The sequence below is a fragment of the Pestalotiopsis fici genome (genome assembly GCF_000516985.1).
Source record: "Pestalotiopsis fici W106-1 unplaced genomic scaffold PFICI_Scf_1, whole genome shotgun sequence".
In the NCBI taxonomy this organism is placed as follows: Eukaryota; Fungi; Ascomycota; class Sordariomycetes; order Amphisphaeriales; family Sporocadaceae; genus Pestalotiopsis; species Pestalotiopsis fici.
Window position 1 is genome coordinate 356760 of NW_006917091.1, and position 26093 is coordinate 382852.

At 50.5% G+C, this 26093-nt stretch overlaps 11 protein-coding genes across 11 annotated transcripts; 4 read left to right on the plus strand and 7 right to left on the minus strand.

The window, feature by feature from the left end:
- Positions 1–1743: 1743 nt before the first annotated feature.
- Positions 1744–2388, minus strand: PFICI_00124 (uncharacterized protein; the record flags this gene model as incomplete). Its single annotated transcript, XM_007828705.1, has 2 exons — positions 1744–1930; positions 2012–2388. 2 exons carry the CDS (start codon positions 2386–2388, stop codon positions 1744–1746), a joined length of 564 nt encoding a protein of 187 aa, XP_007826896.1.
- Positions 2389–4162: 1774 nt separating this feature from the next.
- PFICI_00125 (uncharacterized protein) lies at positions 4163–4600 on the minus strand (the record flags this gene model as incomplete). The annotated part of the gene is made up of 2 exons (XM_007828706.1): positions 4163–4260; positions 4336–4600. 2 exons carry the CDS (start codon positions 4598–4600, stop codon positions 4163–4165), a joined length of 363 nt encoding a protein of 120 aa, XP_007826897.1.
- A 2923-nt stretch (positions 4601–7523) lies between these two features.
- PFICI_00126 (uncharacterized protein) lies at positions 7524–8196 on the plus strand (the record flags this gene model as incomplete). The annotated part of the gene is made up of 2 exons (XM_007828707.1): positions 7524–8099; positions 8155–8196. 2 exons carry the CDS (start codon positions 7524–7526, stop codon positions 8194–8196), a joined length of 618 nt encoding a protein of 205 aa, XP_007826898.1.
- A 1181-nt stretch (positions 8197–9377) lies between these two features.
- On the plus strand, positions 9378–9977 carry PFICI_00127 (uncharacterized protein; the record flags this gene model as incomplete). The annotated part of the gene is made up of 1 exon (XM_007828708.1): positions 9378–9977. The coding sequence occupies one exon, from the start codon at positions 9378–9380 to the stop codon at positions 9975–9977; it is 600 nt and encodes a 199-aa protein (XP_007826899.1).
- A 554-nt stretch (positions 9978–10531) lies between these two features.
- PFICI_00128 (uncharacterized protein) lies at positions 10532–12010 on the minus strand (the record flags this gene model as incomplete). The annotated part of the gene is made up of 2 exons (XM_007828709.1): positions 10532–11365; positions 11426–12010. The coding sequence occupies 2 exons, from the start codon at positions 12008–12010 to the stop codon at positions 10532–10534; spliced, it is 1419 nt and encodes a 472-aa protein (XP_007826900.1).
- A 2485-nt stretch (positions 12011–14495) lies between these two features.
- On the minus strand, positions 14496–15053 carry PFICI_00129 (uncharacterized protein; the record flags this gene model as incomplete). Its single annotated transcript, XM_007828710.1, has 1 exon — positions 14496–15053. The coding sequence occupies one exon, from the start codon at positions 15051–15053 to the stop codon at positions 14496–14498; it is 558 nt and encodes a 185-aa protein (XP_007826901.1).
- A 1671-nt stretch (positions 15054–16724) lies between these two features.
- PFICI_00130 (uncharacterized protein) lies at positions 16725–17947 on the minus strand (the record flags this gene model as incomplete). The annotated part of the gene is made up of 2 exons (XM_007828711.1): positions 16725–17265; positions 17337–17947. The coding sequence occupies 2 exons, from the start codon at positions 17945–17947 to the stop codon at positions 16725–16727; spliced, it is 1152 nt and encodes a 383-aa protein (XP_007826902.1).
- Positions 17948–18205: 258 nt separating this feature from the next.
- On the plus strand, positions 18206–18460 carry PFICI_00131 (uncharacterized protein; the record flags this gene model as incomplete). Its single annotated transcript, XM_007828712.1, has 2 exons — positions 18206–18224; positions 18276–18460. 2 exons carry the CDS (start codon positions 18206–18208, stop codon positions 18458–18460), a joined length of 204 nt encoding a protein of 67 aa, XP_007826903.1.
- Positions 18461–19551: 1091 nt separating this feature from the next.
- PFICI_00132 (uncharacterized protein) lies at positions 19552–21873 on the plus strand (the record flags this gene model as incomplete). The annotated part of the gene is made up of 7 exons (XM_007828713.1): positions 19552–19674; positions 19737–20198; positions 20257–20373; positions 20427–20616; positions 20676–21253; positions 21307–21414; positions 21472–21873. The coding sequence occupies 7 exons, from the start codon at positions 19552–19554 to the stop codon at positions 21871–21873; spliced, it is 1980 nt and encodes a 659-aa protein (XP_007826904.1).
- A 139-nt stretch (positions 21874–22012) lies between these two features.
- Positions 22013–23266, minus strand: PFICI_00133 (aryl-alcohol dehydrogenase AAD14; the record flags this gene model as incomplete). The annotated part of the gene is made up of 2 exons (XM_007828714.1): positions 22013–22457; positions 22569–23266. The coding sequence occupies 2 exons, from the start codon at positions 23264–23266 to the stop codon at positions 22013–22015; spliced, it is 1143 nt and encodes a 380-aa protein (XP_007826905.1).
- Positions 23267–23946: 680 nt separating this feature from the next.
- Positions 23947–25089, minus strand: PFICI_00134 (uncharacterized protein; the record flags this gene model as incomplete). The annotated part of the gene is made up of 1 exon (XM_007828715.1): positions 23947–25089. The coding sequence occupies one exon, from the start codon at positions 25087–25089 to the stop codon at positions 23947–23949; it is 1143 nt and encodes a 380-aa protein (XP_007826906.1).
- Between the last annotated feature and the right edge of the window lie 1004 nt (positions 25090–26093).

The window sequence follows — 26093 nt, forward strand, 5'->3', positions numbered from 1 at the left end:
TCTCGGCTCCGGCACCAAAAACCGAGCAGCATGTCCTCTCTCATTATCTACTATCAAAGACGAGAAGTGGCCAAACATTAAGCACATACTGCTTTGGGTCATGTAGACGGACATCCACTTCTTATAGCCGTTAGCGTCGTGGTGGGCAGCCCTGAAACATGGGTTTGTGACGGCACTGATATGCAGTAGCTGCAAGCCAAGACCACAAGGAGTCGATCACCTGTGCCTGTGAGAGAGAGCGATGGGTGAGAAAAAAAGAGTCCAGACTATCTAGATCATGTTTCCCGACAATAGGGCTGCTTATTACTCGCTCTACGAACTAGGGGGAAATGAGAGATCTGGGGAAGTTGTCGGGAAATTTGTGGTTCAACGATAGCCTAGACTTGGCATTTTCCCGGGAAAACCGCCCACTTTCCATACTCGAGGACAATGCCAGTGACCATATACTTTGATCCTCCAGACTTGAGATCTTCCAACAGAAGGATTAGAGTTAAAAATGTCAGGTATTTGCGACCTGCAACCTTAATCTGCTCCCCGCGCTGCCGCCTCCGTCACTTATGCGGCGCTGAGCTATTGGACATGGATGAACACTGCATGCGACAAAGACATCAGCTTGCGACTCGCCGAGGCGAACACATGTACATTACATTGAGGGCATGGCCGATAACCCACGGATGTTCGGCGCAAAACTATCGTCTTGTCGCTCAATGTCAAGATGTCCCAAGCCCAATTGCACGGTTTGGCGACAAGGGCGACATGGCCCGAGGGGGAAGGTGGGGAGGGGGGACAGCAGACACAGAGGACCCTGAAAAGTCTTGGCCTGCATGTGAGTGAGTAATTGCTGATTTTGGCGGGTCTTTTTTTTTCTTTGTTGCTAGACATTTTGGACCTGGGCGCCGAGGGTCAAGCAAGATTTGGGTCCTGATTTTGATAATTCATGGCCAATCACGTCAAGAATACAATCGCTAATTGGGGAGGGGGTTGGTTTCCTTGGGTAGTTAATAAGACATGTTGATATCACCTCTCGACAAGTTAGTTCCCTTTACCCCCCTCTCATATTATCACCAAAGAGCAGTGTTTGCCTCCTTGTAACCTTCCAACCCGCTCCGGGTGGCTTGCTGTGTGTGGTCGCAGGGTCTACGCGTTGCTTGAGGCTGACGATTGCCTCGAAATGGCAATTCAGACAGCCCTGCAAAGGACAAGAGGACAAAAGGGCGCAACTTGAGCCGTTCATGTATCTTCTCTAGATGGTAACCAAATCGTTGGATTTCTCTTTTCTGCCATGTGTCTCGGGTATCTGAGGTGACGGCTTGGCCAAGATGAGAGTGCTATTCTCGACTTCTCGACCCCGAGTACTGCAAACAATACTACCAACATCACAAATCGCTGCCGGTCTACGGAGTCTGTATCTCATCGCAATTGTAGCGTGGACTTGAGCACATGATCTTTAGGCCGATATCTCTTGTTTCTGTTCCGATGCGATTAATCAGGTGATTGAAACGTTGTAATCTTGATTGAATATATTGATTCGTGATAACCGATCCGAGCCGAGCGCCGACCACAACACCAAAACCCACGATTATTATCAATTACCTATGTATGCACGTTGCAACGATATCCAGAGAGTCGCATCGCGGCTCCATCGATGCACTAAAGATCTATTTTCCCCTTGTCTATCGCCAGCCGCTTTTCCGTCCTCTTTTTTGATCCTTTTTTGATCTTCCCCCACGTCCAGAGAACATCCTAATTCGGTCTGGCGCTTCCCTCGGTCGCCGAGATGGTGACGGTCCTCGGCGTCTGTCCGTACGGCCCCGAAAGTGTGCATTGTGTCGCGGTGAACTTGCCGTATGTTTGACACCACAGCAGCGAGTCGGCGCTGCTGGGGTCGCTGGGGTTCATCCGAAGCAGGTGCGCAGCATCCAGACCAGCGCTGTACAAGTAAGCTTGGTCAGCCAAATCTCACATGTTTTTTTTTTCTTCCGGCTTGGAATTTTTTTCTCTCGTTACTTACCCATCCGACGTCAATGTCTCCCACAATTCAACTTGAAAGTTGCCAGTGCTTGTCCACCCATCCGTGGGCAGGCGGAATGACAGCGTGGGGTCAACGCAGTCGGTCCACTCGGTCGGCGCTGGGTCAGTGCCGCTAGGCCAAGACACGGTGCAAGTGGTGCTGAGCGTGGCGCTGTCGGCCGCCGCAGGGTCCGGGTAGGTCACGCTAATGGTGACAAACGAGTCCACCTCCGGATCTCCATAGGGACCTGACGAGGGAAATGTGGCCGAGAGCTTGGTAATGGTGATATCGGTTGATGCATCACGCGACTCGAGGGGACGCGCGATGGCATACGATACCAGGGGGAGGGCGGTGGCGAGGATTGCTTGGCCGTGCATTTTGAAAAGGAATTCTCCGGAATATACAGCGTTGAAAAAAGTATATCTTTATTGATAGTGGGGAATGACTGGGGTGGATGGAAGATGTGCTGTCGAGAAGATGGGAGTTGATGGATAGAGATGGGATGTCAAGAAGAGCAGGATGAATGTTATACCTTCTACTTATACTTGAAAGTCGGTTCGGGCAAACAGGCAGCAAACGACAAGAAAAGCAGTGGCGCCCTGGTTCGATGTGTTAGTCACTCCATCATCGTTCGTGGAATCGCTCTTTCTACTGAAAAGCAAAGATACTCGTCTAGTTGCTGGCTATCAATCAATTACGAGTACCTGCCTGGGGTTCTTTGCAAACCCGTTTGATGACACCCATGGGCTGTGCCGCCAATAGTCGAAGAGTGAAATCTTTGCACAGATACGAGAGACGTCATACCATGCCAAACCTGATTGGCCTAGTATTGAAATCCTGTCAAAATATACGCCCGGGATGGGCAATTTGCTGACGAGCTCAGATTGCGCAACAAGAACAATTTCGGTTCCGTCGGTCGGAGCTGGGTACCTATCGTGACAGGGACGCCCGTCAGCAAGGGTTAGTGAGTGGATTAAGCTGCCTAGACCTGCCCGTATCGATTACCTACAAGCGGTGCTTCAATCAATATGCACAGACAGGCTACTACTAGTCAATGCGATCTAGTATACATGCGTCGAGGATCGTATTGCAGACACGATAATAAAGCCGAAATTCTGGCAAGCTAATAACGGGCATTAGAGGCAGAATTCATAGGCCGTGTTCTTAAAAGTAAGCTTATATCAGGTATATTTATATCTTGCAAGCCTGTACGTCTAAGGGGCTGCGCCATGGATTAATTGTGGCGTGCAAATTTCTTGTGCCACATTGCCCATGCACTTCATTTTCGTCTGCACAATCTCAGTTGGCTCGCCAATACGGCAAAATGTTTTTGAAATTTTCAAAAAGGATGATTATATGGCTGCGACTCGTGACTGCAACACGAATATAACTCAGCCCCATCTTCCAATCATCGCGCCGTATCCGAGTCACTATATAAAACCCAGACCTGTCAACTCTTTATAATAGGCTAGTAGTGAGATGGCGTATCCGGGCGAGCCAAATCTGACGCGGGCGTTCCGGCGGCGGTATCCGTTATGCATTCCACGCACTTTATTGGACCACGACCGGGCGCCACTTTATACTCTTACTTGTTCCAAAGCATTTTATTCCTACATCGCAGCCAGGCTGCCTCAATGTTACATAGGTATTTATCCCGCTGAGGCCCTCAAGTAATGTTCACTTGACGACTCTGCACCAAACGTTACAACGACTCACCCGACTAAGATGCAACAAAGCTTCAAACATTAGCAAAATTATGGAGAGACATTGTCGCTGCGACAATTTGATTTTCATGAGTGGCTCAAGTCACGCGAAAGCGTAAATCAATCGTCCAAATTACTTTGCCATGATTCTCCAGAGTGGCGTTTTGAATACCACGCTCCCATATAACACTAATCATGTTTGTCACTGGCTATGGGCGAGGTTTTGCATGTCATCTCAACAAAAATATTCGTAAAAGACTTTTGCATCATTAGACACTATGACAATTGGATTGCAATAAGCAGAAGAAAAATACAGGCAAATCCCCAAAATATCACAACACTTCCTTTCAGCTTTTTATTCTTTTCTGGCAATCAAGAGACTTGTTTCGACTTCGCAAACCTTTTACTTGAACCTCTGGTCCTCATACTCCCATGATATCCTAGATTACTAACCCCAGTAGTCATCACACCATTCTTGTTCCTTGCCTGGCTGTGCACAGAAAGTAACATGCTTTCCATTGTTTCTACACTCCTTCTTGGACTCATCTATGCTCGATCATCAGTACTCTGTCGTCTGTGCCCCCCTTCCTGTTTTGTAAAAATGTCAAATGCATCACATACCATAGGCACACCAATCATTCTTGTCTTTGGCACAGCAAGCGTGCTCATTGCCCTTGCAGTTGGGCTTTGGCATGGGCGGGTGCTTGCACTTGTTGTCTTGCCACTCTTTGCCGTTGGGACACTTGCAGCACTTGGCGCTGTCGTCCCAGTACTGGCCCCCGGAGCAAGATTGGCCTCGCGGGGATATGTCCGCCTCGGCGCTGGGTGCGGCGTGCACCGCAACCACTGGCAAGAGTGAGGCTACAAGTACTTTGATGATACGCATGATGATATATGATGAATATGGATTCAGCTTAATAACAATGGCAGAGAATTGACCTGATGTTGATGATATTGATTGGAGTTGTTAAGGTGGAAGAAACCCGGATACTTATAGGGCAGGAATTGCAGCCAAGTGTAATCGCCTTTGACTCCCAAACAAAAGGTTCAAGCTATCATGGGTACCAATATCTGGACCAAAATGGTGGGATGGACCGTTCATGGACAAAAATAGCAAACTTGTGGGTTGGTGATGAATTCTGGAGCCCAATGGCACTTGGAACCGGCTTTTTAAAACTTTGATATCAGGACTCAACGTAATAGACTCAATCTGCAAAGAAAATCGTCAGTGGCATCGGCATCTACAGCCTGGGAAAGCATTTGCCAGTTTCTGCATGTGTGCATACGAGTACGAGTCGCGTGGCTGCCCAAGAGCCTTCCAATCTAGACTGTTGCGCTTGAGGGTGGGACTCGAAATAAAAAGAAAACCCAAGGACGTTGATGGATGCATACTAAATGCTTGATTAGTGCCAGAGACCGCTCGTTTTCTCTACGAATAGGAAAATAGTCATTCTCGGGACACTCGGACAGATCTAGACATCCCCTCCTTTGGCTCGCAGTTGTATGGTGTCCCGGTAAATCGGCTCCCTAGGAACGCCCCATCCCGGAAATCGGACCATCTAGGCTCGGACATCGGTTCCCTCTTGGCGCTGTCAGCAAGGACAAGATCATACATACTCTGCCGTGATCCCCTAGTACAGTAGTTATTGTGTGAAGGCCTACCAAGTCGCATATGCAACCATCTTTTGGGCACGTATCAAGGGTCACATGCACTGACATATTGTGTCATGGAAGACGAGCCTAGTGTACCATGAACTCTATATACTCGTAGTAAAAGGGATAGAAAACTTTTGGTCATTTATATGTTGTAGCTTTCCATGCATTTCTGTATTGGATCCTGATATAAATATCAATAGAGAGTGCATGGGGGGGCAAGGTTGGAATTAACAGGAAGAAATAAGAAGCCGTCGTCATGAATATCACTGTGCGACAATCCTCTATGTGAGAGTCTCACTCGACAACGAATATTTTCCGTCTTTTGCTACAAATTCGATCATGTCTTGATTGCATAAATCGAAAGAATGTGTCCTTCCAAGAATGCTCTGATGCTCCAATACACCATCGCTCTCCGCACGCAGCATCATGATGCTCGATAGCTGGAGGACTAGCAATCTTACCACACACAAGCTTATAATTGAGTTTAGTGTGACTTTCTTTGCCACCAATTATTTCCGTAGTGCGAGGCTACCCCAACACCTTTTCATGAAGGCGAGGAATGAATCCTGATTGCAGAAGCCCCTCCCGGATCCCTCAAGTTACCAAGCTGTCGGGTCATTTGGATACCGCATCGAGCTGCCAACCACACCAACTTGACTTGACTTCATCACGGGTTACAGTGCGGCTAGTCCCTAGAGCCTGGCTGGCTACAACCTTACTGTTGGGTTAGCGTACCGTCGAACAAAGTGTATTCGCTTTTACTCCGATTACTAGTGATGGCAAGATGTGGGAAATGTTGCGTAGTCAAAGGCACTACATGATGTGCATGAAATCTCGATCAGATGCTCCGAAAGCAAATGCATGACACCCTCTTCGGCTCTGGATCCGAATGACCTCCTGGATTTTCCAATCTGTCTCGCAGTGTTAGCAGTGATCAAGGAAGAGGGTGCAAGAGCTACAGGTATTGTTGAAGATTTGGAGGCTGATACTATTCTTAGGTTTACCTTGCTGAATCGAGTCCACAAGTGCCAGCTATACACACCTTCTTTGTTGTCAAGCGGGGAGATATTCGCTCTCGAAATCGCCTTTTCTTTTTTCTTTCTCCTCTATACTTTTCGTGGGCATGCTAATTGCGGACTGGCTGGGCCGAAATCAACAAAGCATGGATCGGCCGCTTGAGCGCAAGTGCATGAGGACAAGAATGACGACATAGGGACTTCAGACGATCAGCTTATACAATGCCTTTGAGTGCATGGGGTTCATCAACTTGACAGAACAGTCCATGATAGTTCTTAGGACGGTGACAATTGACCGAGGCACGGCATCTGGCTCAATCTTGACTGATTTTCCATTTCCTGTTGCCACAAGGCTTGGCGTCGCCCGGGTTCGGGGCGTTGAACGCTCCCCTCCGCCCGCCCATTATTATTCATTCTAATTTATTCAAAATAGAAGAATAAGAAGAAGAATATTTGTCTATCCAGAAATTTATCAAAGTGCATCTGTTGTTGAGTATTCGCTGCCCTCAATTCATAGCTCTCCCAGAACCGTTTGTTATCAGCCTCCAACAAGAGTGCAATACTGTGGATAAACGAAAACCATCATGTATGTACGCCTACAAGTAACAACTGATGATTCAAAGAGCCTCGCATCGTATCGGGGTTCGAAATTCCAAGACCGAGTTTCAAAGTCTTTTTACACTACCATGTCCAATCACCGTCGTGGGATCTCGCAGGCATCCAGTCAAATTAAAGTTGCATGTTAGCCGGGCGTTGATCATATCATACGAGCGCTACCGAATACAGGGCATCTATGGAAGCCAGCCTCAATCGAGGTAGTATCAATCTTGATTAGGGTCAAGCTTATTGTCTACGCCGCATTCAGCTGCGTGCTCATACGACTGTGCCGCGATAACGCATAATAGTCTATTTATCCACTTGAGTTTTCAATAGTCACGGAGCACGATGGGGAGTCCAGCTATCTGTGGAAGGATGCAAAATGCCGGGCAGCAAACGAGTCTTGGGCCAAAGGATCAAATGAGCCTTGACTCATATATCACGACTGGACCGCCTCTGTCGATCGCAAACCTGGCCCACTATCTATTCCATCATTGAATAATCAGAAATCATCCGCTGGGAACACTAGGATAACCAAAGATGTTGAAGACGGTAATTTTAGTCCTCGGTCTGGCATCGAGTCTCATCGGTGCCGCACCGAGCTACGTTGCAACCACCGACAATATCTCAGACGCCAACAAGGCCGCCGGCTCCGTCTCCGACAATGCGTGCCGAGTCGAAGAGCTTCCGTACACGGCGCCGACATTCCGACACCCGGCACGCGACGTCTGCGTCGACATCGAGGCTCTGCGCAAGGTCAAGATCTACTCGGCCGCGACCTGCCAAAACGGAACCGAGGCGCTCTTTGCCCGCTACAGGGCACCGGGCTGCGTCGGGGAGCCGGCGGAGCTGCAGGCCATCGGCGAGGAGCTGCTCGGCGCTTGTCTGAGCATGCCCTCGCGCGGCGCCGGCAGCTACGGGTTCTGGTGCGACGGGGTCGAGGAGCGGGCGCCTCTGGACCCGGCTCCTGCGTCGCCTCCTCAATACAGCAGCGGCGGAGGTTTTTGGGGTCTGATTGGGATCCTGCTGTTGATCTTTGTGACGATGCTGCTCATTGCTGTGCTGAAGCTGGTATCATTCATTTCAAGGGCTACTCACGCCGGAAACAAGTTCTTGGTTGGTCTTCTCCAAGGACCATATTTCATTCTAGACATGACTGACTTTAATTCAGGGCATCTTTGGCCAGAGAGAGGGAGGGATTGCATTGAGATAGACGGACTGCGGTATGATTTTCAGTAAACATTTGAGGATAATAAAGATTGGGCAGGACAATGTGCATATGGTTCTTGCAGGCCTGCGCTTAGCTCCAGAAGAGCAAGTGGAGGATCTGGCGAAGACGGGTCAATCCCAGGTAGCAGTCATTCATATGATCGCGAGTCGTCCACATTCCCGGACGCATGAAACCCTGTAGCCGGTATTACCGTCTCCTTCACTCAGAGTGCATGTGCGATGCACTATCGTTGATCCACAGTTTGTGCCTGATTCCAGATTCACCCGATAAGCCTAGCGAGACTTGTTGTCGCTGACATGGCAGTCGCCAAGCCCCAGGGTCTCATGTGCGCTTATCACGACTCATCAAAGCGACAATGATGGCCTGTATGTAAATATGTAAGTAGAGGATCCGCGGTGATGATCCGGGAATGGCAGCGTACTCATTTTCCTTCCGGGGAAGAAGCGCGCGGCCATTGCAAAAGCAAAGCAATTCCGGTAAGCCAGTTAGGCGCTGTGGGTTCAGAGGTGAAAGCAATCGACAGCCAGTCGCTGCCCTGGCTTGTCGCTAGGCCTGCGACAGATACGGCGGCAAAGCACGGGCCACCTCCACGTTGAGCAGTGGATACAAGTGGATACCCTGTTCTTGGTTGGCTCACGATGCTCGACGTTGGGCTGATTATAGTATCTCTTTGTTTCAAAGAGGCTGCTCAGCGTCAATCAAAAGGACAATCAAAGAGACGCGGGCGTTTGTCCTTGTTGTCCAACTGGCGGCCACAAAGGAGAATGGCCGCGACCTCGATTTAAGGAATCACATATCTGCTCATGTTCAATCCCAACTGAAATCTTTCCCTTCATTATTGATTGTCATTCACAACACAAGTCCTGGTCACCCAGACTACTTTTCAACTTGTTTCTTTTTTTCCCTCTTCCTTTCGGTCATCACCACCTGATTCATAGACGGACGACGCTGGCAGTCATTCACTATTACGATACAGTCTCACGACACACACTTTAATCATCAAAGACATCTCCATTAACTTGTCGAGACGCAAGAACCTTTTTCCCACAACTCTAAGCCAAGAGACCACCACCAGTCACACAAACATTCAACACAGCCGCCAACACCGGCCAAATAATTCCCACATTACAGACACACAGAACCAACATCAGCCAACAAGAAAGATGGGTTTCCTCACCGCACGCAAGCTCGCCGCTAGAGCCGGCAAGGGCGTCGCCACCAAGCAAATCGGCCTGTACGAGAACATGGCCCGCTGGATCGCCCGGGGCATCCAGCTCATCTTTGCCCTCATTGTCGTGGGCATGTACGGCCACCGCGTCGACGAGGACCGCCAGGACGGCCACTCCCAGTCCGCCGCCTGGATGTACGCCACCGTCGTCGCGGCCGCGTCCTGCATCACCTGCGTCGTCTATTGCATCCCCTTTGTCCCCGTGTACCGCCTCTGGGTCGTCGACGCCGTGCTCTCCCTCGGCTGGCTCGTTGTCTTTGGCGTCTTTGCCGGCATCTTTCTCAAGCGCGAGAGCGGCACCGAGTACGAGGGCACCAGCGTCCGCCTCATGAAGATTGCCGTCTGGATCGACCTGGTCAACGTCATCCTCTGGATGGCCACCACTGGCTGGGGCGTCTTCCGCACATTCCTCAGCAAAAAGGCCAAGCACTTTGAGAACAAGATTGACAACAAGCTTGACGCGCTGGAGGACCAGGCCATGAGCAAGATTTCGGAGAAACTGCCTCGCCGCATGGATCCCGCACACATTGTCTAGGACGCCTGAGTTAGAATAGTGCCCAGCACTTTGTTTTTAGACGCGACGAAGGAAATTAATGTCAAGAAAGTAATTAAATGCAATCTTCTCCTGTCGAGGCTTTAGCCTTTACACCTGCTGAATGTGACGCGTCAGATGTCCAAATAAGTGTTGTCCAGAGCAAATCACTCACCCAGGATTGGAAACTCTTTTGTTATATAATCATTTTGACTCTCTGGGCAGTGGATTTCGGTCTGCACAATGGGGTGCGACAGAAGCTTCTGTGACAGAATGTCTTGGAATTAAGTTTAGACGTAGGTGTAATCCATCTTACTTCTACCATGCCTCCGGCCGGCTGTCCGTGACTTCATTAATTCCTTTCCTCGGTCGTCTCCTTCAGGAGATCCATGTCGACAAGCCAGAGCTGGATGCTTTCAGCAGCTCTATGTATATATGTACCAGTCCAATAGCTCTTTGGTAACATTTGAACTATGTGCAAACCCCAACGCCTCGTACCCTCAAGTGTCTATGTACAGGTGGAAAGCAAATAACATAACTAAATGTATCAACGCAGTCTATTCGGTAGCGGCGGCAGGTGATCGCGGCCCGTGGCAACCCTCGGTGAGCTTTTGTGCCAGGGCGTAGTTGATACCAGAAAGGAACCCCTCTCTGTGGTCGCCAATGATTGCCCAGGGGGCGTAGTGGCAAGTCTTGCTGAATTGGTCCCAGGTCCAAGCCAAGCACTCGGTGGAGTGATCTCCGCAAATCCGGACACAATCATCCAATGTTTCGGTGTTGACTACTGTCGTGCTGTGCTCATCAAGACGACCAACAAAGTCCAAGTTGACGCGGACTGGTTCGGCCACAAATGACTGAAAGTCAGCAGCACCATAGATGCTGGCCAGTTGCCTCCAGAAGACAGGCTGATTCATGTGTTTGAAGTGCTCGTTGGTCTCCTCCATGAGATCACCGTCTCCCAAACCATGGAAAGAAACCAGTGGCAGGCAAAAGCGGTCTGCCCACATTCGGGTCATGTGTGGTGGCTCGCCATTGAACAACCGGGCATAATCTTCGTTCAGGTAGATTCCGATCTTCATAAGTGTTGTTGACAGCAGTTTGTCGCCATAGACTGCACTGATGGATTCAATGTGGGCTTCGGTGACAGCGGCGGGGTTCTTGTCGAACAATTTGGCCATGGTCGCACCCGAAATAACGGCAGATGAACCTCCGTGAGCAAAACGTCCAAGAAAGTCACCAACCGGGTTTCCGAGATATTGAGGGACTCTGTAGTCGAGGTGGCCGAGCGCGAGAGCGAGAGATGACTTGATGACGTATGTGTCGTCGTCGGACATGACATACCACTTCTTCTTTGGCATTTTCTCCCAGGCGTACTGCAGGCCCGAGATGAACTAGAAAATGGTCAGCTACAAGCAATACGGGAATGATGGAGCAAGTGGGGGGTTCCATACCTTCATAGCATCCAATTCCCAACCGTATCCCTTGGCCAGAGTGTCTGCCATGAAGTAGTCTTCATCCTCAATAGCGTCCACAAGATGCTCATACTTCATGAGCCTCTCGTTCTTTCCATGGTCGGCGAGTTTGTGGTTTTGAACCATCCAGCTAATAATGTCTACCGTCTCTACAGTCTTGGCGTTGCCGGTGATGTAAGGCTTCCTTGTGTTCACGGGGTAGTCCTGAATGATGAGGACGTCGTTGTCTAATGTCTCGTTGCCCAGGGCTGCCAGCACATTTGGCACTCGATTCCTAGTTCCGAAGCCAGTCTTGACAATGACGGCGATATCTTGGGAAGGGTCGATGGGGTACTTTTGCTCTTTGAAGAGCCACTTGTCGTCGGGGTGCAAATGTTGGACATAGTCGCTAGCTACGGTGGATTGCCATCGCAGTGTAGAGCGCAACGAGCTGTCGTACGGCGAAAGCACGTAGAATGTGAGAAAGAGAGCGATCAGGCCAAGGACAATGGCCCGCGACCGCGAGAGTCGTGCAAAGACGAAGTTCCGTACCCGTGCGCCTTGATCCATGGATTCGATTCCCATGGTTGTGTATGTGGGCAGCGAGGCGGGAGTATGATTAATTGATGTGAACGGGGCCGTCGACGGCGGGGTGGTGGTGATTTGTCTGTTTCTCGCTTTCAATGGAATTCGTTCATGTGCCAAGTCCCCAGACGGGATTCAAGGTTTTGGAGAACGGGGGAGGCGGGTGGGCGGCACCAGTGGAGAGATTTCGAGTAGCTGCAGACGAGCAAGACAAAAACACCCAACGAGGAAATAAAGTCAAAAATAAAAAAACGAGTGTCGGGAGGGGCTGCAAAATGCTCAAGCCTCTCGGATGTTTGTGGTGTTTACGAGAAAAACTATGTCGCTGCCCCGACAGATAGGAAAACCTTCAATGGAAAGATACTTCCTGCAGCAAAAAAGGAGAAGGGGATCGCCAGTCAGTTTGGGGTGCAACAATCGGCGCTACTCGAGCTCACTAGCAGGGGTGTGACCTCATTCAGACTTGAGTGGCAGGAGACCCCCAAATGGCAAAGGCCCCCCCAAAGCTCTGTCAGTGGTTGACGGTTTTGACGGCGGCGATAAAGAGCCCACGACCGCTACCTTTAGGCACCTTGTCCCCCAATCATTCCTGGCAAAGCGACGGCCAGCCACAGGTTGCGGGGCGGGTTTTTTTAAGATTAGTTCCTGCACAATACAACAGTACTACTGCATACTACCTGACCTCCTCTACTATGTACATCAATACTCCTCCTACCGGCTCATTGCCAATTGTTTACCCCTGTAATGCCGCGCCCATCAGATTTGTTCGCGTCGTCGCTTTGGGAGCGAAAGCCCATGACGCGACAGATTGCTTATGCTAAATATACTACATGGATATTGGACTTCATCAATCGCGGCACGGTTCACTCTAGTATCTATCTACAGTACCGACTTGCACCGAGTTGAAAAAAGCCCACAATGGTTCCATCTTGCCCAACTCGTCCACCATAAGAGACGAGTCCAGAAGTCGCTGCGCCGCGTTCGCCAACTGCCGATCAGGGAAGAAAGAGAGTCTGGCCAGCTGGCCTATGTGCGTGGCTTTGGGAAAACGGAGATTAGACTCCACGACGGGGCTCAATGGGCCACACCTACCGAGCGTGCCGGGGGATGGACACTGATGAATGATTCCCACAGGGGCGCAACCTTGCCGAACCACGAGCCTTCTTCTCCCACGAACTGCCTCCCAGCCGTAACGAGGTGCCACAACGTCGGCTGTGGCATGGCATTCTTTTATCTTTCCTCCCCCCCAACCATGGCGAAATTCGATACCTAGCAGCTGCTACTAGGGACCCCGTGGGTAATTGACAGCTCGTGGTAAATTACATGCCGTTTCAAAAGATTCTCGTCGGTTAGCATTCAAAATAAGCATAATATCTATGCTTGAAATGCTTGCCTGTTGTACGTCGGCAGTGATACCATTTTGATTCTGGAAAGAAAAATTGCATGATGCCGGATTTCCAGCGTACGCGCGTCGCTCATATGGTCAGCTCCTAATGGGGCTGAAAAGCTACCAGTTCAATCGACATGATTGGCAGGTGTCATTACTTCGTACAACCTACGCATTTTGATCAAAAACGCGATTTTGTCACCTATTGTCGACATGAAATTTTTCCTTTTACAACTCACTTCACCAGATTCAAACTCATAAATGAAAAAGATGAGGACGCGGATCATGCCCGCGAGACCAGGCTCAATTCCCCTGATGGTGGCAGATACCCGGTGCTGCTCTAGTGTAGCTGACAGTGTGGAGCTGAACAAGTCAAGCCCAAAGACGCACGCTTGCGGATCTCAATTGTACTATTCACGATAAGAGCACTAGTTGCCAGAGATTCATACGTCATGAATAGAGGGCAAACTATACGTAGTTGAGAATACTTCCTCTGAATTACACCATCCTCGCAAATGCCAAAGTAGATCGTTTCGGCAGTTCATTCGCCTTGTCGATATAATGCAAGCAATGTATTCCATACAACGAGTAGCACTCCGGCCAAGTGTCCCTGGATGCGCAATCAATGGCAAGAAGTGTGCTTGATAATTAATTACATTAGAGTCGGTGTATAGCCTATCTTACAACTTGTAAGTACAAAATAGATTGCCTCCAACCAACGCATTTTGCATTTCTTCTCATGTACCAACCAGCGTTGTGGATGGGCACTGGAAATGTTTCGACTACCTTGAGCTGAGACTCACATTGCCATTGGATAGCAAAACTTTGCATGGCATCATATGCAGAGAATCCTAATCTAGGCTTCTAAATGCCGTGAATGCAACATTCAATGAGCCTAAGACATGTCGATGACGATTTGATTTTGGGACTGAGGGGGTTCCTTGATTCTCGTTTCATCACGGATTCCCAAGAATTTGACCAAGCGAACAAGTTCGGCTTTGCAGTCCTGAGAGTCGAAATTCGAATCTCTGGCCAGTGTCTGGTTCCACACCGATTCTAATCAAAAGGTTGCCCTCTGACACATGAAATTGTCGCATCCTAGGTCTGCAGCCTTCTCTTTTCAACCCAGATCTTGAACTTCCCGCTGTGCTCCATATTGAACCCCTTCAGAGTCAAGTCGCCATGCTTGCGGTCCACCCACCATGCCAGCGTGTCCTCCAGGTCGTATTCATCATCGTCCACGAGTTTATTGACAACCCGCATATCGAAAAAGTGGTCGTATTCCTTCCAGGCATATTCCATGGCCTTGACATTGGCACTCTCCAATGAACGAAAGACGCCGAGAATCTTGTGGGTAACATCACCGTCTCCTGCGTATTCGCTCCCATTGAATAAGTGCCGAGCCAGGTAAACGCAGTCTTTCGCATCTTTGTGTTGACCTAGATACTTGTCAAGGTCGCGTAGGATCTCCTCGGGCCAAGGTTGATGGTTTCGATTTCCTCCGCTCATTGATGATGATGGCGTCCAATCACCCGGCGGGCTTTGGTCGTCCTCACGGACACCTGGCGGCTGGGGGCGACGATGCATTCGAGAGGTAGGCAAATCTCGTGACTTGAGCGTGTTTGAAGTGACTTTCTCTTCGTTTCTCTGGTCCATGATCTGCGCTGCTGAATATGACCGACCCCGAGTCGGCTTCATACCACGGGTAGGCTTTGTCACTCCCGTTGGCTTCACGCCCCTTGTTGGTGTCATCCCTCTCGATGGTCTCATTCCCCTGGTTCCCCTAGACGGCCTCATTTTCAACTCAAGAATATACACAACCCCTGGGGTCGTCTTTGGTGAGTCAGCCCCTAATATAAAGGAGTATGTAGCATCAGGCACGCAGTTGAGTTAAAGAATAGTCAGTTTTGATGTTGCAGGCTACACACCTGATCCCCACCGAAACGTTATCTGGCAAGGTGGATGTACTTTGTACCTACAAAGTATAAAAGTGAGCGAATTTCGGGACTTGGATGGATACCAACCCTCCACGGCGACCCCGGACGCCAGAACCCATCTCGGCTATTCATCAACATGTGTAATGATAACATCGCTTTCGTCAACAACAAAGGCCACGCCCGGTTAGCTCAATCGGTAGAGCGTGAGACTCTTAATCTCAAGGCTGCGGGTTCGACCCCCGCATTGGGCTCAATTCCCAATGCATCTCAGATCAACTGAGATATATCTTGGTCCTTTATTTTTTGCAATTTTTTCCTATGCGCAATATGGTTGTCCGAAATTCAGAAGGTTTCAGGCCCGCCAAACTGTCGGGTCGAACGAGGCGGGAAGTGGGGACTGGACTGCAAAATTTTTGCTTGAAATTTTTCGCCCGCTAGAATGGCTTCCGGAGTCTTGCCGGAAACAGTCCAGTAATGAATGTTTCTTTTATGCATTCCGCCCTGTCGCTGCATTAAAAAGGTGCATGACCAAGTTCACAAAGCATGGAATACACATGGGCGCGTGTGTTTTGTATCAAATAAAGAGCATCTTGATTGAGAAGTTATGCGGTGAGCGCAGACTCCAATGCTTCATATCAGTTGTCAAGTCTGCCAATTAAATATGTGAATGCCGGGAACACCTGTAGTAGGTGCATTTCTACTTGCGGTTCTGCAAAGCAAAAATTTAGACTAGTTGGACAAAAACTTCAACTTGCTCAGCCACAGGATTGAACTGAGGACCTTCGCATTTACTTTATATTTCCGAATAGGAAATATTAGTACGACGCTCTAACCAACTGAGCTAGCCGAGCTTGTTGCTTGTTGTTGATGCAGTGATTGCTTAACAGTCCTTCAATCGATGACCTGATGGAGACGGTGGGCGTTCGTTACCCGCCTTGTGTAAAGATATTTTCTATTGTGACTGGGATTCGCTGTTGAATTTGAGTCATTTTATAGAAATACACTCAGGATCCACCGGGGACTGTGTCTTGAATCTAAGTATGCCGAAGGTGTTGTACACTGGTCGGTGACTACCCTTTCAGTGGATGGCTTGCTCGTCAGACCAGATTCTGGCTTGTGGCAAGTAGCAACTGAAAGCCTCAAGGTTTCAGTTACGGTCCATTCAGACTTCTGGAGTAAATGTTGATTCTCTCTTTACATGTATAGCCCAGCATTAATTCCGACTACGTCGACTCATTCGGAGACTGCTTTCCGTTGACTCATGTGTCGTCTATTTATATTGATTTGTTAGCGCATTATTCCACACGAACAAAATAGACCGTCTTCAATGTATCCAGGATGGCGTTGGAGATTGCCTCAGGCTGTAATAATAACACTCTTCACAATAAGTTCAGACTTCCGGATCCCGCCACTCTGCTGAAACCCTTTCCCCAGCAGCGGCCGTCTTGGCACTATAATCGGCAACAGAGTTCCACTCTCGAGGGATCTTCCAGAAGTGAACCTTGACCCCCTCGCGATCCCATCTCTCAACATCGCCCAGAAGCAATTCCCATAGATCCTTGTTCTTGACGCCTGTACCTTGCCTCGTCGTCCAGCCATATCTGATCCAAGACTTGATATGCTTCGTAGCACCTTCTACAACGTATCCCGAATCCGTGGCAATGACAATGGCGTGGCAGTGCAGGCGGCGCCAGTGCCCGGAACGCAACGCGACAATGACGGCGCGGAGCTCTGCACGGTTGCTCGTCTGAGCGCTCTCGTCGCCGAAAGGACCCGTAGTCTCCAGGCGGCCAGCCAAGCAGGCCTGAACTCCAGTGCTGCGCTGTCCAGACTGTACAGACCAACCCGCCTTTGGATTCGGTTGGCCATTGTTCAGACACGCGCCATCGGTTAAGACCAGGAGCTTACCTCGGTCGTTGAAATGTGTGTACCTGTTGTGGCTGTCAGTGCATACATTCATATTGCCAATACTCATCGTTTGATGAGGGAATCTTGATCTCACCGAAGAATGCCACCTTCATCCTCCATTGTGGCAGGGAAAAGCTCCATTGGTTTAATGGTGGTGTTGAGCGGAAAGAACTTTGTGGGAAAGATGTGACCCGTGCCTCTCACTTTCTCTGGAAAAGGATGCGGAGGCATATTTTGACGGAGTCTGTTTAGAGTCGCCTGCGCCTGACTGTCCGAGGTCTGGCGAGGAGGAGGCGGGCCATACACGCGGTATATGATGGCTCTGGTCTCGGGAGAAAGATTCCAATAAATGGCCTCAGCCTCAGTTTCCTCTGGCTGAGCATCCTGAAATGTACCCGGGGGTCGATAGGCAAGCCCACCCCATGGAGGTAGCCATGGAGGTAGCTGCTGCTGCTGTTGTAGGTGATTTCTCGCGCTGTGCGCATCCCGATCTTCATCATCTTTATCATCATCTTCTTCTCCTTCTTCTTCGCTAAGAACGTCTTCCATGACGGTGTAGTCGCTGCAACACCTATGGCAAGTGACGAGGCCGTGAGGACTACAGACTATACGGCCATTTGGCAATTGACAAGGACCCTCCTCATCGTCGCTGCTGCTTGGTCCTAGTGGTATCAGACCCTGGGCCAAGTACCAACCAAGAGGCATTGTGATTGATGCGATTCAGTTCAAATAAAGATGAATGAGGCGCAATTGCAGCAAGGGCTGCGCGTACCTGCATTAGTAGTCCGTCAGTCGGTACATGAAACGAGAGATATTATATTACGTACCTAGTTGGTGGAGCAGGTGATATGATGGCATTGGATGTCCACATTGTGGAACAATATGGGACTCAGGTAGTAGAGGGCGTCTTCACCTCCTACGGCATATATACATGTGTTCCAGTACCGGATCAGCCGGAGAAGTATGCTTTCACCGATCAGTGGTACGGTGTACCCATCAAGCACTAATCTTAACATTTAACACATATTTGCAGATTTAGTGCCCAGATTGAGTGCCTGCGCGGCTTCATCCGCTCGTGAGGACAACCGTATTGCCAGCTACTACTACTACTACTACTACTACTACTACTACTACTACTACTACTACTACTACTACTACTACTACTACTACTACTACTACTACTACTACTACTACTACTACTACTGTATGGTACAATGATCGCAGAGGGAAAAATAAACAGATAGCCATTGTTGAGCTTCGTTAAGTGCTACTTGAAGACAGCTTGGCAGAAATAGTCAATCGTACCAGAATGGGCGTATTCAACGACGTCATGGCTCTTGCAAACAGCGAAGCCACAAGTCAAGCAGTAAATTGATTCAAAGTAACATCGTTTCCTGTCGAGCCAAGGCCGCTGCAACTACAGGAAACCAAGATGATGTTATGGTTATCCCCTTCAATTTTTCGCACAAGTAAATATGTACCTATGCTATAAGGCGCTTATTTACATGGGATGCCTGTGCTAGCTTCGTGAGGGTAAGAACATGTTTGAGGCGCAATGTTGCTTTACTGTATTCCGTACAAATACACAAAGCACGTGAACCTTCTGGTGTGCGTATTTCCCTCGCCATGTCCCCAAATCCATAGGCTGAACCGAGAGCCTGGAAAAGGTGACATTATGTTTCCTAATCTAATGCAACTTGCAAGTTTGTTTGACGCTCGTGAACCGACAAATGCTACCGCTTCTCCAAATTTCCCCCGCAAACACCCCCATGGACCCAATATACCCCGCAAAATTCGTATGACCAGGATCGCAAGATGCAGTACGAGTATTCCACCTATCACGGGCCGGAACCGGGTATATTCCACCACAAAGTGCCGGCTGGGGTTACACTTGCGAACCTAGCACAATGTATATCGAGCTTACCGCTTGGACGGCGAGTTGGCCCTATCCTCATTGACAAGACGAACTATTTTCCCACCCGTATCGAGCCATGTGATAGGTGCGCATACATGTTCGAGCCGCAAAATGCTCGGTTCGCATGGTGCATATTCACCTCCCAGGTCGATATGTATGGCGATATTTCTCCAAACATGAGGTTTCTCCAATAACATACTCCAATTGTTCCCTGGCACTGTATTCTCCCTCAGCGGAGCTTGCACGCATGGTCCGCATGGAAATTCGTCCGCGGCCGTCTCGGCACTGCAGTCGAGGGCCTGGGCACAGATATATAACGGCGCGCAATTCGCGTGCTCTGGTGGCCGGGTAGTAAGTTCTGTCTCCAGCTGTAGTGTGACAACGCCTCCCTGCGATGTGGTCTCAAGCTTTTGGTATCCTGGCCGTGGCGCTGCCACTTGGCAGTGCTTTGAACATCAGCGTCAGTTCCGATGGCGGCAATGCTACGAGTGGCCATCAATACGGTTTCCTCCACGAGGTGAGATGGATTGCTACTCATAATTGGCACTGCCGGTGAGGTCTCTGACTGGAACGATGTAGGACATTAGCAACTCGGGAGACGGTGGACTGTACGCCGAATTGATTCGAAACCGCGCCTTCCAGTCCAGCTACCGGTACCCATCCACACTCGAAGGCTGGTACTCTGTCAACGGCGCCGTCCTCAGCCTGCAAAATCTGAGTACACCCCTGTCGAGTGCTCTGCAGACCTCGGTCAATGTTGCCGCTGGCGACGCCGACGGCGCCATTGGTCTCTACAATGATGGGTACTGGGGAATGGATGTCAAGCAAAAGACGTACACGGGATCCTTTTGGGTCAAGGGGTCGTACTCTGGCGATTTCAACGCTTCCCTCGTCTCCAACATCACGGGCGAGGTGTTTGGCAGCGTCGCAGTTGCTTCGCAGAGCACACCTGACGAATGGGTCGAACACACGTTTGAGCTCGTTCCGAGCGTGGATGCACCAAGCTCGAACAATTCGTTTGCCATTACATTCGATTCCGCAGTAGGTTCCCTATGCGGCTATGACCGCCGTTTACCATCACTGACTGACAATTTTCCAGGGCGCCGAGGACGGATCTCTGGACTTTAATCTCATTAGCCTCTTTCCCCCGACGTACAAGAACCGTGCCAATGGAGCCAGGGTCGATCTTGCCGAAGTACTTGAGGCCTTTCACCCGGTCAGTATCTGTACCACGTGCAAGTTGGTGATGTTAACTGACTCAAGCCTTAGACATTCTTTCGCGTTCCTGGTGGCAACATGCTCGAGGGCCTGGTGAACAGCTCGTATTGGGATTGGAAGAACTCCATTGGCCCTCTAAAGGATCGCCCAGGCTATGCTGGCGTCTGGGGCTACCAACAGACAAATGGTCTCGGCCTGCTGGAGTATCTGGAGCTTGCCGAAGACATGGGTCTTGAGCTTGGTGAGTTACCTGAGTCTTTGGAGTAACATCGGATCATAGGCTGACAGATTACGAAATAGTTGTCGCGGTCTGGGCGGGATTGGCTCTGAATGGCGACATTACACCACAGGACGAGCTACAGCCATTTATCGACGATGCGCTGAACCAAATTGAATTCATCACTGGCTCTGCCGATTCCACCTGGGGTGCAATTCGCGCCGAGTATGGCCACCCCGAGCCCTTTACGCTCAAGTACGTCGAGATCGGAAACGAGGACTGGCTCGCTGGCGCCCCCGAGGGATGGGAGACGTACCAGGAGTACCGCTTCCCCATGTTTCTCCAGGCAATCAACGATGCCTACCCTGATATTCAAGTCATCTCTTCCGGTTCTGTCCTAGATGGCTATGATATCCCGGCACCGGCTGACGGCGACTACCACATTTATGGAACTCCTGACGACATGGTCGATCAGTTTGACCTTTTTGATAATATCACCATCCCGCACTTGATCGGTGAGGCTGCGGCGGTCCATCCCAATGGCGGAACCGCTTGGGACGGCGGCCTTCTTCAGTATCCTTGGTGGGGCGGTGCCATTGGCGAGGCCGCCTCTTTGATCGGATACGAGAGAAACTCGGACAGAATCCTGGGAGCTTTATATGTAAGTCGACCTAGCAAAAGTTTCCTTTGTGTGCAATGCTGACAGGTCTGCAGGCCCCAATCATTCGGAGCCTGGACAGGTGGCAGTGGGCTACTACAATGGTCCAATTCGCGGCGGACCCAGCCCTGACGACCAAGTCGACGAGCTGGTTTGTCTGGGAGGTAAGTGCTCAATGGTGTCAGACTCTGGCTGGAAATTGACTAACGACTATACTCCAGCTCTTCGCCGGCCACATCTTCACACACACACTTCCAGCCACATCTGATTTCAACCCCGCCTACTATGTTGCGGGTAAGAACGAAGACACCGGGGCGTACATCTTCAAAGCAACTGTCTACAACTCCACGGAAGGCGCAGACGTGCCTGTCACTCTCAACTTTGAGGGCGTCTCTGCCGGTGCCACCGCCGAGCTCACAGTCCTCACCGGCCCCGAAGACCCCTACGGCTGGAACGACCCATTTACTGGCGTGAATGTGGTCACGACGACCAAGACGACGCTTACCGCCGATGACGCTGGTGCTTTTGAGTTCTCCCTGCCCAACCTCAGCGTTGCGGTTCTGGACACGGGCGCCGTGAGTAATTACACAACGCGCTCCATGAAGTATGGAAAGCGATACTAAGAAAACATGCCCACGTGCTGACTTCTGTGTTTATCTATCTTTCACCCGTCTTGAATGGCGGTCGATATATAGTAGAGATGTTTAATTTCATTTGAGATTGATCTTCAAATCATCAGCTGTAGCTTTTCGCATTGATGTCCTAGATCGACTTTTGTTTCTGGGCGTTCGGAAAGACAACGTGGCTAGTGCGGGCGAGCCAATTTGATTTGCCAGTCAACTGGGGATCGGGGCCGATAAAGTCATGAGGGAATCCCAATTGAAATGGTCGCACGTTCTCCAAAAAGGAAATTTGCTGATCGGTCAACTTGATGCTCAATGCCCGGATGTTGTCCTGTAGATGCTCGACCTTTCTCCCTCCCACGATTGGAAATACGTTGGGGGCTTTGTGCAGTACATAGGCCAAGGCAATGGCGGTGACGGACTCGTTATTGTGCTCGGCCGCTACCTTGGCCAGGGCAGCACTCATTCTTACTTCTTCTGGGGTCTGGTGTGCACCCGAGAGTAAGCGTAGAGGTTCTCCGGCTTCTTTGCGCTTTTCAATGGCTTCTTTGGTTTGAAATTTGCCTCCGCCCATGACGTCCCAGCTTTAGCTCAATGTCGGATTAGTCTCATGTTTCGATCGGCACATGGTGTTGTGGATTTGAATGCTGCATAATATGCGCAACATGATCAGAGGTTATGCTCGGGAAACTTACGGAGCTAATGCCATTCCAAAGTGCCTGGCCATGGGTATGATATCCCTTTCAAATGCTCGGTTCATCACGTTCCATCTCCCCTGGTAGACGCTGAATGGTGTCTTTCCTTGCTCGACGGCATACGTGTTTGCGGCTGCGACGATCCACGCTGGGGTGTCTGAGACTCCAAGGTATAGGACTTTGCCTTGCACCACGAGCATGTGCAGGGTGTCCATCAGTTCCTTGATCGACGTAGTGTGGTCCCACCAGTGCATGTAGAGGATGTCGATATAGTCTGTCTGCAACTTCTTCAACGAGTCCCGCACACACATGTGGATGAGCTTGCGGTGATTGCCGCTAAAGTTTGCAGCCTGAGGTCCCTTGCCAACAGCGTAGCTGCGGTAGTCCGTGGTGAACTTGGTGGCGATGATCATGGAGTCACGGTTGCCTCGCTGCGCCATCCACTCGCCGATCCACGTCTCCGACTGCTCATCTTGGTAGTTGCTTGAGGTGTCAATGATGTTACCTCCGGCTTCCCAAAAGGCGTCGAGTAGTTTGAACGAGGTCTCCTTGTCCATGGACCCCAGAAATCCAGCCCATTTTTCACCTATAGACATGCCGCCCAGCTGAAGCGGGGACACTCTCATTGCGGCCGTCGACGAGAATATCCTGTGACGGCCAAGCTCTGTCGCTGGCTCTGGGAGGGATTGTCCAATCATTCTGTCAACGCCTTTCAACACAGCGCTGGAAGGTCCTTGTTTATTTTTGATGAAATCAGTATTCGCACTTGATAACGGCAATGATTTCAATGTTTGGCAGAGTCACGGCACCGAGCTGTCTGTTTGGTGGAAGACTCCCGGATGTTGTTGTCTGTTGGATGATATTCACCTGAGCATTGGTATCTACGGAGGCCTGTGTAGACTCCATCTCAACCGATGCGCCATGACGTTTTATCTCGTCTCCTGTTCATTGAAACGTTATCGCCCTGAAAATGGAAGGTGTTCAGATTTCCTCGGATGCGACCTGACACACGGCCGGTTTTGGCTGTTACTGGCGGGCCGTTGACGGACCGGCCACCCTTTGCTCTCCACAGACACCGTTACCCTTTTACTGCGTTATATTCCGGCTCGATTCACATCAACGACGTTTGTCTGTTCGAGATGATGATCCTCATGCGAATCACGCTCTCAAAATGGCTTTGAACTTCGATTCATTCTTGCATAAATTGTTTGCGAATCCGAGCACAAACAACTTTTCATGTTTTGTTGAGAGATAAAGCACACTGCTCGCTCGACTTTAAATCATGTCATTATTGATTTCATTCTTCGTTCTTCTGATGCCCTTTATTTACTCGATAAATCTTTGTACAGTTGAATCAAAATAGCACATCGCACCTCAATTAGTACTTGGCCTTGTATCCTGCCTCGACTGGGTAGGTTGTGTAGTTCCAAGACTCGGCCCTAGCCATGAGCTCGTAGTCCATGCAGCCCTCGCCACCTCCGGTAACGTACAGCACCTTGGTGTAGGCCGCGTCGGCGTAGTAGCTGAACGAGGTCTCGGCGGGAATGAAGATGACGTCGCCCTGGATCAGCGAGACGCTCTCGTAGCCATCGACATCGACGACGAGCTGCCCCTCCTCGAGCTGGAAGGCCACGGCCGCCGGATACGAGACGGTCTCGGCCGTCATGTTGGACATCATGCGGCTCATGACCATGTTACCCATGGTGAAGTTGCCGGCTGTTTGATCACCCGTGGCCAGCGGCGACATGATGCGGTAGATGCCACCGTCCGTGTTGAGGTACTTGGGTCCCCAGCCCTTGGCGACAAAGTTGGGGGTCGTGGCGTCGGCGGCCAGCGAGTTGGAGCCATTGTGCCAATTGCCGGCACCGCCGGCGCTGCCGTTGACGAGGTCGCGGCGCGGGTTGAAGTCGAGCTGAGCATACACGTCAAAGGCCTCGAGAGCAGAAATGACCGACGAGTCCGAGGCGGTCGTGTCCGAGATATCCGCAGGAATGTACTCGGAGCCCACGGCCGAGTCGAATGTGTCCGAGGCGAGCGCGATAAAGAGCGCCTCGAAACCACCAGGCTGAATGACACCCGTGAGCTGCGTGTCGGGGTCCATTATCTGAAAGGTGTGGGTAGTGTTGTGCGGTACGGCACCGTAGTCACCCTGGGACAGCAGACGAGCAGACTCGCCGGCGGCATCAGTCTCGGCCCAGAGCTGGACTCTGCCCTTGGTGCAGTAGAAGTTCTCGTAGTGCGTCTTGTGGATGTGAGGCAAGACACCGAGGCCGGCGCCGGTCGCAGCGTTGGTCTGCATCAGCGTGAACGCGCCGTCCGAGGAGTTGCCGGTGACCGAGAAGCGATAGATCTGGGAGCCGACCTGGACTGCCTGACCGCTGCCCTTGCGCAGAGCATATGGTCGAGCATACTGAGGAGCCTCATCGACGAGGATGCTCTCATTGCCTGCCCTTCTACCCAGAGACTGGGGAAAGGCGGCGGCCAAGGAGATGGCTGAGGCTAGGACGGCTGCAGTCTTCATTGTAGATCTTTTTCCGTGAGATGACCCTTGTATGAGCTTCGAGAAAGAACACTATCCAAGAAGGAATATTCTTGGCCTGGTGGTATCGAGAGCTTATCCCAACTTGGCGATCTGGGCTGGACAAGGAAGAGGGTAATCAGAGACGATCACCGCCAAGCACCATGGTCGAGGACATGAACATGTATATAGGGGAGCCATTGCCGTCAGTCCACTGCCAGGCCCCGTGCAGATTTGCCGATGGGATAAGGGTCAAAGATGAGCCCGCAGTTTCCGGATTCGAGACCCAGTCATAAACGCGAGGAGACGGGGAGTCGTTCCCAATCTGCGAGGTTCAAGGCGTCATTACGGATCTTTTGGGAAGACCATGTGGGCTGTTGCGACTTTCTTGGTGATCTGCAGTGGATCGATGAACAGGGCATATGCGTGTTTATCGGACACTGTCCCAGGAGGCCGGCCGTGTCGTCTTTTTTTGCTTCTTCACTGTTGAAGGTGCTGAAGGTTTATTAGAGGGCAAGGATGGGATGCATGGCCGTCAATGCCGAAAACAGGCGGAGTGGATCGATCCGTGGACCTCATCAATGGAGCATGAACGGCAGTTCTTACCAATCATACAGCGATTTCGAGAGGAACGTTGCGTGTTTCGTGAAACAAGAGGGTTCCGAATGCCCACTTGCTAACCTTGCGGTGCCTGAATCGGGACGGGGCCAAGCGCTGTCGCTAATCTAATCCTGCCCGGGAATTCCGTCGCCCAGGACGGAAACTCCGGATCATACATTACTGCTTAGCAGAAATCCCTGGCGATCGAGCAATCTTCACCGTTCGTATCACAGGGGCCACAAGCAATAAAGTCTGATATTTATCAGAATCATTGGCATTTCACATGTTTGAGGCTTATTTGTCATGGGCTTCGCGACCTGCTCTCATGGATTCGGTACGAAGCACGAGCCGCTGAGTCATTAGCAGCTTGCACAATTCGATGCTACAGAAATTGTTCGCAACTAAAG